The sequence below is a fragment of the Lonchura striata genome, chromosome 15, assembly GCF_050655825.1.
Source record: "Lonchura striata isolate lonStrDom1 chromosome 15, ASM5065582v1, whole genome shotgun sequence".
NCBI lineage: Eukaryota > Metazoa > Chordata > Aves > Passeriformes > Estrildidae > Lonchura > Lonchura striata.
This window is the reverse complement of record NC_140717.1, coordinates 2,536,161-2,546,586: the sequence shown is the minus strand read 5'-3', so window position 1 is coordinate 2,546,586 and position 10,426 is coordinate 2,536,161. Positions and strand designations below refer to the sequence as shown.

Here is a 10,426-nt window from a genome sequence, read left to right as displayed (position 1 = left end):
GACCCCATTGCCGTGGCATTTGGGCATCTCCACATTTTAATGGCATTTCCTCTCCAATGTTAATGGCATTTTTTCTTATAATGTCCACTGAAATAGGGGCATAGAGAGAGAAAAATGCTACACAAGCAGATTGAAATTTAACCAAAACGCAAGTATTTTTCTCACATTGTTTCTGAAATCTGCTCTCTGCTCATTTTCTGAACTGAACTATATCAAACAAAGACAAAAATTTGCTACTAACAGTATATTTGGAGGCCATACCTGCGATACAATCTGCGACATCCAGCAGAGCTTGGCCACTCATTTGGCTCCATTGATTGCTGCACTCTTTCATCAGTGATATTTTATCTACAAATGAAACATATGTTTTTGCTCACTCTTCTGAGGTCATAGGAAAAGACAGTGAGGAGGGAAAGGTCAGGGGCAACCCCATTTTATACAAGAAAGTAAATTTCTGCTGATTTTTAAATCCTTTTCATCTTTCCTTCCAGCCTACTTGGCAGGGTTTAAGATCCCAAAAGAAAAGTTCTCCTTTCACATTTGTAAATTCAAGCTTGTCTTCTGTACCAGGAGCTATGTTAAAACATTTCACATCAGGGATCTCAAGAGTTCGGCCACATGTAAGCAGTGAAAAGGGTTTGTATCCCACAGCAAAAAGGAAGAACCCCATCCTTGGGACTCAGGCAGTTCCTGAGTTCACAAAGCAGCTGAGCAGGAGAAAGTGGAAATGCCCCTTGGAGACCTGCCTCTTCAACACTCCATTTTTCAGTCATTTTCAGAGCTGACATAAATCTGTGTGGCAAAGGAATTTAGAGCAGCCAGTGCCCATGTAGATATTTGCTAGAGCAATCTTGCCCCACACAAAACAATATGTTGAACAAGGCACCATTGACATCTGGATTTAGATTTGTTATAAATAAATTAACTTGGTGAATTGTAAGTTCCCCTTTGAAAAAAGAAAACAAAGAAGAAAGAGGGAAAATAGGCAGCTAATGCCTATAATGTAGAGCCTTCCAGATGGCTGCTCTGCAGAAGCTCTGATGGGCCAGTGTCCCTTCATGCCAACAGCCAAGCTGTTCATTTGGGAAGTCAGATGGGGCCCAAGCAAACTCCAAAACCCCTTTGCCTCTGAATTGTAGCAAAGCTGTAGTCCAGGACTTGCTCTTCAGACAAGCAGCACAGAGCCAAGGGCTCCTGGGACTTTTGGGAATTGCTGATCACATTCAAGCCTGTTTGGGGACTGGTGCATAAGGGGCTGCACCTCCACAGCTTCTGGTGGGTGTCAGCTGGAGCATTCCACAGACAACAGCAGCTATCAAGGCACTCAGTGTTCTCTTTGTGTGGGAGAGGCAGAGATGCAGTTGAGGAGAGTCCATGCTGGGGGTCAGCCTCACCTAAATGAGCAATTGATTCTTCCAGTGCTCTCATAGCCGCAGCGTGAACCCCGGGATCATTTGAGCTCAGGTTCTTTGCTATTCCTTCTACCAAACGGATCATCACAGGGTTCATGGCATCATCCAGGAGCCCTATGATTTCAGCTAGCACATCCAGCGCCTTCTGCCTCACTTTCTTGTGGCTGTCACATATTCTCAGGACAAAATAATCAAAAATCTGTGAAGAGAACAAACAACATGAAAGCTGGATTAAAATGTCCTTGTTTGAAGAGTGGCTGCAGCACTCAGAAGATCCTTTCTCTCAGGTCAGCACTTGCTTGCCCAATTTCACTGTTTTCCTGTGGGCCACTCACTGGAATGGTTGTGCAACCTCATGCTGCTTGAAAGATTTTCTTCTGTTTTTAAGTGGTTTGGTTGGGGACAAAATAGTTCCTATGGTATTTCTCTCCACTATAAATCATTAAATCAATTCAATTTATTAATGAAAAAGGCTTCCTTTGCTTTACAAGTAAGGAAGCAGATATTTACAATGCCCATTTTTCTATATGGTTGCCTCACGTACTGAGGGCAATTATGATTTTGCCAAAACTATGGCTGGAGGAGATATAAGTTTTGTTTGTCTCAGAATCTGTGTCTGGAGAAGTGCAGGGCTCTGATCAACTCTTCCAGGATCTCTAACTAACAGGTGAACTTCTGAAATGTAATGTACTGTACAACTCTCATTAGAGCAGGTTCAGTCCACTTGACAGCCACATTATCAGGCACCTTTTTCTGGAAAAAGGGAAAAAGCAGTTGAAGAGAGCCTGACAGAGGAATGGTTGAACGACAAGGGACATGATACTGTAAAATTAATCCAAATAGGGAGGGCTACGTGACTGCTGCAAAGTTCGCATGGCCCTGAAGAGTAGATGGTGTGCAGAAAGCAGGATATTGAAACTGCTTGGTATGTAGAAGTAGATAGAGAAGAACAAAGGGGTACTAAGCTGTTCTAACTGCAAGGCCAGCTGGACAGGCATGTATAGATCATAAAGATACTTTTAAGATAATAGTACAAGTCACATAGCAACCAATCATGAGCTTGGCTTTTGCAATATGTATGAGCTAATTAACGAACATATATAAACTGTGTAATCTGTCACAATAAACTGAGACTTGATGATCATGATAGCATGAGTCTTGTCTCCCGCGGCATTTCCCTCTAACAACTGGCGCCCGAAAGCAGGGACCTGATCCGAGCCTAAGGCGAGAGAGGTGCTGCGTTGGGGTTCGGGTCCTGCAGCTGGAAGGACGGCGAAAATAAAGAGAAGAGGCAAAACGCTCTGCTCCGCGCCCTGAGTGACCGTAGAAGCGGGCTCAGCCGATACGTGCTGCCGAAGCCTGAAGGAGCCAGCAATGGTACCGACGTAATCATGGAAAGGCAAGCAGCATATGATTTATTTAGTGCTTCTCTTAGAAAAAGGCAGATTAGGGGGATTGACTTAGATAAGGATCTCCCTTCGCTATTGCATCATGCTGAGTCTTACGGCTTTTTCGTTAACCCCCATAGTGTTCATGAACTTTCCGAATGGAGGAGATATAGGGATAAGTTGTGGGAATTAGTGTTAGATGAGGATAAACCGGGCAAGGAAATGAGTAAACTTTGGAGAGTGGTTGATAACGAATTGTTAATGTGTCAGGCAGAAAAGAGGGCGGTGGAAGTGATACGGACAGCTCTGGAGAAAAATAAGGAATGTAAATCCTCGCTTCTCTCCAGTGAGCCAAACCCTCCGGTTCTCACAAATTTTCCCATTCCCATCTCTGCTTCTGAAATGCCTGTACCTCCCATAGACACTAGTAGCATTGAGGTGCTGGAAATTGAGATCCAAATTGCTTTATGGCAACGGGACTGGGATCCCAAATTCACTTTTTGTGAACGGGAATCAGGTAGAACGGAGCAGGCGCGGGGCCAGACAGAGCGGGGCCGGCCAGCACCGAGCCGGAGGCGAGCCCGGGGCGGAGCGGACATCAGCCGAGAGACGGAAGGCTCCTTGCTGCCGAGCAGCAGCGCAAGGGGGGAGAGGGGCGTTCCTGGGGCTCAGCCGCGCTGGAGCCGGAGCAGGCGGGGCGCGGCCGTGGCGGGGGTGTCTCTTCTCCCATCCACAAGGTGACACAACAAGGACGGGAGCGAGGCGGCGCCGCCCCTCATCTCCCCGCAGCGCCCAGCAATGGCGGCGGAGATGGCGGCACAGTCCTGGTTGCCATGGCAGCGACAACGCCGAGAGCAGCAGCGCCGCCGGTGGCGGGATCGCAACACTACAGCAAAAATTTCAACAGCATCTTCCCAATTTCTTACAAGAGTCAGAAGACGTAATGAAAAAGTACAGCAGTACCGAGTGTTTTCCAAGATACCAAGAAGGATGAACATTATGTGAATCAATGTTATTTCAAATATGATATGGATAAAAATCACTGTATAAAGATAGAAATGTTAGTAATGATTTAATTACCAAAAATGTCTCTGAAAACAAAGAGTTGAGAAAATGTCATCTGATGGAATTTTAGTATTGAGTTTGTAATCTCCGTCTTTGGGTTTTTATAGATAATAATATAAGTAATAGTGATTTTTAAGTTTTATAGATAATACGATAAATAGTGATTGTTAAGTTTTTGTAAGTAATGATAAGTAGTGATTGTTACTAATGTTATATGAGTGCTTTAAAAGGATTTGCTTAAACTATTTTAAACATTTCCTGTTAATAGGTTAATCATAAAATGTGAGTTGTCTGATTTTTGTGATAAGAATTATTATTAAGGTATTAAGGTATTAAGGTGTTGTTATAGTATTTACAGTCAGTTTTCATATGTTTTATTGTCTCTTTAGGTGATTGATTACAAGATATTTTTTCAGGATCCTGTGTTTTTGATTTTTTAACTACTCATGTGTTTTCTTTATCCAATCTTTTATGCAGCTGCAATTCATCTTCCTTTAAAAATTCATTGTCCAAATTTTAGTTCAAGATTTCAGACTTCAAATTTTCAGATTTCTGAAGAAAGGGTTTGTTGTATTTAGAGAATTTTTGTCTTGAAAGAGATTTTAGACAGGTTCAATTATTTGATAGTTTGATAAAGTTTTAATAATAAGGTTTTTTACTTATAACTGTTATTTCTAGGACTTTTGTTTTATAATGTGTTAAAACATATCCTCCAATTAGAGTTTGAGCTCTGGCCAAGCTCTGGCTCTACGTGGATGGTGTGATTGACCCAGGTGTTTTCTGCATCAAAAAGTATTCAAGTCCTTTTGGCTTGACAATTTGACCATGTAAGGCAGCTGAGCCTCAAAGGGAGTTTTGGAGAGACATGATCCGGACATGTTTTATCCAAATCTCTGTTGTTTTAAGGTTTATCAGCTGCTGCAGACTCTGGGATGACAATTTGATAGTGTAGCACTTGGTAACTGTGATTTTATATGTAATATTAATTGTGTATTATCTGATTGATTTTTATTTGTTGTTAGTTTCTTTACTATATGCATTGTTTTGTTCTTGATGTTTTTTCATGTTTATTATAAAGATGTTGATATTTCCATTTCTTCATGCAAATTTTAGGAAACAGAATTGAGAGAGGACCCTCCAGTCCCTGTGGGGAGTGTTGAGTTTGTTTGTGTTTTAGCAGGTGCAGAATCTGGATAGATTTCATTGAAGAATGTTAAACTTATCAATTTCAAGAGAACACTAATCTCTCCACAAGTAAATCAGAGGATGCACAGCAAAAGTGGATTGTGCAAAGATTTGTGTTTCACCCACAGAAGATTGTAGACTTTGGGTTTTTTCATAAGTGTGTTTTTAATTATGTTATAGACTTTTTTTACTAAGTTTTAATGAGTTTTAGTAATGCCTGTGATTTTTCTGTTCATTTTACCATTGCTTTTCAATGGCAAAAGAAAAAGAGGGACAATCAATTAGATAATCAAAAGCATAACATTAAGTTTATCATAAATATAGTTTGTATTTAGAATTAAGTTTGTTCCTTTCATGTTAAACAGAACAATCAAAACCATGAGAAATATGAAGTGGGGTGCACTTCTGTAATACTAACCTCATTTTTCACCCCACGAGTTGCTTCAGTGCAAGCTCTCACACAATTAAAAATCCTAGCCTACTGGACAGAAAAATAAATTAATATTTCATCTAAAATGTTAAGTGAGCTTTCCACAAATATAGGTAGTATCTGTCATGCAGTTCTGCAAAACAGAGCAGCTGCCACTAATTTACTTCTTCTAGCCCAAGGTCATAGTTGTGAAGAATTTGAAGGAATGTGCTGTATGAACTTTTCTGATCACGCTACATCTATCCATAAGCAAATACGAAAATTGACCGAGCTAACTCAACAGTTAAAGGTAGAGGATAGATTAGGTTTAAAAAGATAGCTAAAAGGATTGGGGATTGGACCATAGTTAAGAGACATTATCAAATACGGCATAATAGTTCTAAGCATAATTGTGATACTTTTGTTTGTTTTGCCCTGTGTGTTTACTTGCTTGCAAGGCTTGATGCAGCAGCTTTTGCAGAAAATGCTGAATGCACACCTTCTTGTACAAAAGGAAAACGGGGGAGATGAAGAGAGCCTGACAGAGGAATGGTTGAACGACAAGGGACATGATACTGTAAAATTAATCCAAATAGGGAGGGCTACGTGACTGCTGCAAAGTTCGCATGGCCCTGAAGAGTAGATGGTGTGCAGAAAGCAGGATATTGAAACTGCTTGGTATGTAGAAGTAGATAGAGAAGAACAAAGGGGTACTAAGCTGTTCTAACTGCAAGGCCAGCTGGACAGGCATGTATAGATCATAAAGATACTTTTAAGATAATAGTACAAGTCACATAGCAACCAATCATGAGCTTGGCTTTTGCAATATGTATGAGCTAATTAACGAACATATATAAACTGTGTAATCTGTCACAATAAACTGAGACTTGATGATCATGATAGCATGAGTCTTGTCTCCCGCGGCATTTCCCTCTAACAAGCAGTTACTGGGAGGAGAAGGCAGAGATCTGTTCTTAGCTGTTTTCCTCCTTTTCAAAGAGAATAAAAAGCCCCCCAAGAAGGGTGAGCACTGTCTTTACCAAGAGGATTAGGGACAAGGATGGAAATGAGTAGCCAGAGTTGTGCCTGTGCAAGACAAGATGGAGTCTACAGATGTATTCTTTAAAAAATCCTGGGTTTAAACAAACCCGGCCTGATACTTCTGTTCCCCATGCAAACCCATTTTTAATCTGGATTGTAATTTCCATGCTTTCAGTGGCTGAATTCCCTTCAATTAACCCAACTGGGAGTAGGAGACAGCAGCAGTTGCACCAGAAGAAAATTCTGTCATCATCTGATGAACAGCATCAATAGGCACCTGCCAGACAAATACAGCTGGACTGAAATAACTTGTCCTGAAGCCTGGACCTGAATTAAATTTGTCTGGGTAAGAGGGACCAGCCTGTCCCAAACAGCCAGGATGTTGTGCCAAGACACACTGAATTACCTTTACAGGCTTGGGAAAGGAGCTAAAGGAAAGGAATAATGAAAATACCCTACATACTTGGACAATGTTATTGGAGATTAGCTGGGGGCTGTTTTTGCACAGCTCTAGGAGGAGTGCCACTCCTTCCAGCCGTGTTTGAAACCCCTTGGCTTCCAGGAGCTGGTAAAGTTTGTGGAGTGGCTCCATCTCTTCTGCAGCTGCAGGTAACGTGGCCTGGACTTTTGCATGGTGTAAGAGGTGTCCATCAGAAGTAGACTCCACCCTGGAAAACAAAACCAAATTAGAACCTCTTGGTGATAATAGCTTCAGTTAAATGTGAGCAAATATCTTGAGCTTTCCTAATGATGTGATTTCAAGCTAGAAAAACATGAGGCTCTGAAGAACAACGTGGACCTTGTGACAATCATTACAGGAGACAAACTGCTAGTAACATTCTCGCCAGTTCTCACTCAGGAAAACCAAGGATGAGATGCATCTGATCTATCTTCAGATGGCTTCCAAGGTGCACTGCTCACATTGCTTTGTGGGGAAAGAGAGATGCTACTTCCAAGTTTAAATGCCTCCTCATATGGGATGCGTGTGTCTTATAATAAGGAAACTCATCACTCCGGAGAAGTGCCTCTACAACCAGCCATGACAATTTGGAAAAGTAACTCAGATGCATCTGAGCAGATGAACAGGGCCATATGTGAAGGATCCAGAAAATCAGTAACAGAGATAAAACCAGAAGCCAGACATCCCAGAACTATGCTCACATTTCATTTGCTTCCCTAGAGACTAGATCCACAGCTTAACAACCCCACTGGGAACAATTCTCCTCGATCAACCTGTCTCATCCATGAGCACGGGAAGATGCTACTGAGGCACGTGGTCACTTTCCTGACACCACTGAGTGTGACAGGGCTAAATAAATACCCTCTGTTATCAGAGGAGAACAGGTACAAGTAGCTCTGCCATTGGAATGAAGAGACAGCGAGGACCAAATTCCTGTCTTAAATGCTGATTGCAGCACAGGGGGAAATAAACCAAACATGCTGTCCATCAAGTAAACTATATGAAGGACGGGAATATCAAGACAAAAAGTCCACATTGAGACACCTGTTGACCAAAGCTGCTCAGGAATTGCCTTGCTACTTACTACTCAAACTTGGTACTGCTTGAGGGTAAGAAAACCATGACTCAGCCAGGCCAAACCACATGGTGAGAACTGCATCTTTGTGGAATGGCATCTTGCTTCTAGACTGGGACTTCTCATCAAAACATCCATCTAAAAAAGACTCTACTCAGATGAAAAAAGCCTTGGTTGAATTTACTTGTCTCAAGTCAGGCAGCAGAAACTTGGCCCTGTCATAGCCTCCACAACACCGCCCTTGCCACTGCACTGGATTGTCTGAGCTGCAACCAATGGGTGTCTTTTTGTCTCTCCATTTTTGTGAAAACCCTTCCAGAGAAGTTGTGTTCAGTGTAATGCAGAGGTAGATATTTTTTATCCTAGAGCATTTGTAGGGAAAGGAAACAATCTCTGGCACTGGTCATCTCTGTCAGAAAGATTTTCCTGAGGGAGAGGCATGTAAAACTTGTCATATGCTTGGTCACATCTCACAAAAGTGCTCAGTACCGTTTGCTAGAAGACATCGTGGCCTGGGGCTTCTTGGGGCCATCATTCCTCTTCTCCACTGGCTCCTTGACAGCTGGGCATTCACTCTTCTGGTTTTCCATCTCCTACAAAGACATGGAGAAACCCCATCCATCTTTAGAATATAAAATAGGAAATTCCCTGTTTAAAACACCAGTTAGAACCGGGATCACTGCTATCAAGGCTTAGGGAAACATTTCCTAACTTACAGAAGGAAACAGACCAGAGATTCAGTGATGCCAACTCTTTGCTTTCTATAGCCCAAGGCAGGTTATGGGTGCTACCATACTGAGCAGCAGTCTGAAACCCCAAATTCATTAATCTTGAGCACAAATGGGAATTATGAAAACTGGTAGGCAATGAGTGTTCTTAAAGGAAGCAGCAGAAAAAATTGGACTCTTTGTGGGTCAGCCCATTGTGTTGGAAGTTGATTTGGTTCAACACTCACTCTCCCTGTGCCTGCACAAAGGCACACTCCTTTCTATATTTTTTCAATAAAAAAGTAAAATCCCCCTCCAAACAAACAAAGAATTTTTTGCTGAATGCTGCTGGATTCACCAAACTTCTTCCAGCTCCACAGGGCTTGAGAGCAGGGCAGTATTCCCAAAAGACAGACAGAAATTGTAGTAACTAGTCTTGACTTGGACATCTTTTGTATATTTGGAAGTTTTCTTGGTACTACTACTTTGAGTGTCTTAAAGATACTGTTATCTTCAGACTGTTATCTCCTATTCTCATTTAATTGCTTTACTGGGGGCAGAGCAGGGACAGCGTGGTGGGGGCCTTACTCTTAAATGTAAATCCATTTTCTCCTCTTTCCCTTTCTTCATTGTGACCAATATTCAAAATATTCAAAATCTCACTTTTTCCCTAATAATATCAGTCCCTTTGCGGCTTGCAAATGAACAGGCTGAGGTTTACCAGCTCATTCCCAGGAGCAAAATGATTCAGCAGAAGAGGAATGAGATAAAGACAGATTGGGTATGTTTGATCTCGTATGAGTGGTGGCAGTACTTGCACAAAGGAGACATTTCTCCTGCTAAGCACTTACCTTCTTCTTAATTCTTGCCAGAATGTCTTCCAGGTCACAGGTGGAAAGAGATCGTTCCAAAAGCATTTTCAATTTTTGGTGACTCAGCAATATCTTTACCATCTCCTGTCCAAAATGCCTAAGGAGGGATGGAAGGAAGGATGGGAGAAAGGAAGGGAGGAAGGGAGGAAGGAAGGAAGGAAGAAAATGAAAATGAAAAAATGAACAAAGGAAGGGTATCTTAAACTCATCAGGTGCAATCCTTGCATGAGAAGGCATTACCTACTCAGCAAAGAGGGAAATTTCCCTCCACTTGACACTGCACAGTGTTGTCAGCTGAACACAAGAGACAAGAGGAGAATGTGGGGCCACAGAAAAATATCATTTCACTCTGAAACTGTGGGTGTTCCCAGAGAACATGCAAAATACATCTGCTTTGTTGTCAGAGCCTATTAGCAGTGTCCTGCTGCCATTGCACAATAATTTGCCTTTCTTTAACTGGCAGGGAAGCCAGGACAAAACACCTCATGCGTCCTATTGATTATTCTATACTATATGTATGCACAGAGGCAGCTAGTTGCTCTCGTGTTCTTGGCAGCTATTAATGGGAATTTCATCATCAAAGTAAGGGGCTTTTGGCAGTTTGGGTTGATCTGGCCACTAGGAAATCACAGTCTTCTTCAAGAAGAAATTTGGAGGTCACTGAGCCACAGATAACAGCATTGCAGAAATCTGTGGAAGGGGTTTAGAAAGACTGAACACATTGGCTAACAAACCTTGAAATATTTCTAGGAAAGTCTTAATGAGAAACAGATGTTTGGGATCCTTCAGTGAATAACATTAGCCAACACTTT

At 41.9% G+C, this 10,426-nt stretch overlaps 1 protein-coding gene across 1 annotated transcript in view; it reads right to left on the bottom strand.

The window, feature by feature from the left end:
- The window catches only part of LOC146765976 (TOG array regulator of axonemal microtubules protein 2-like), a 70,297-nt gene that overhangs the window by 20,182 nt on the left and 39,689 nt on the right, over nt 1–10,426 (bottom strand). Inside the window, exons 3-7 of the mRNA XM_085592816.1 lie at nt 9,594–9,711; nt 8,525–8,628; nt 6,964–7,168; nt 1,395–1,611; nt 262–348 (exon numbers count right to left, since the gene is read on the bottom strand). Of these exons, the coding sequence (XP_085448942.1) occupies nt 262–348; nt 1,395–1,611; nt 6,964–7,168; nt 8,525–8,628; nt 9,594–9,711 (731 nt within the window). The remainder of the gene's footprint in view (nt 1–261; nt 349–1,394; nt 1,612–6,963; nt 7,169–8,524; nt 8,629–9,593; nt 9,712–10,426) is intronic.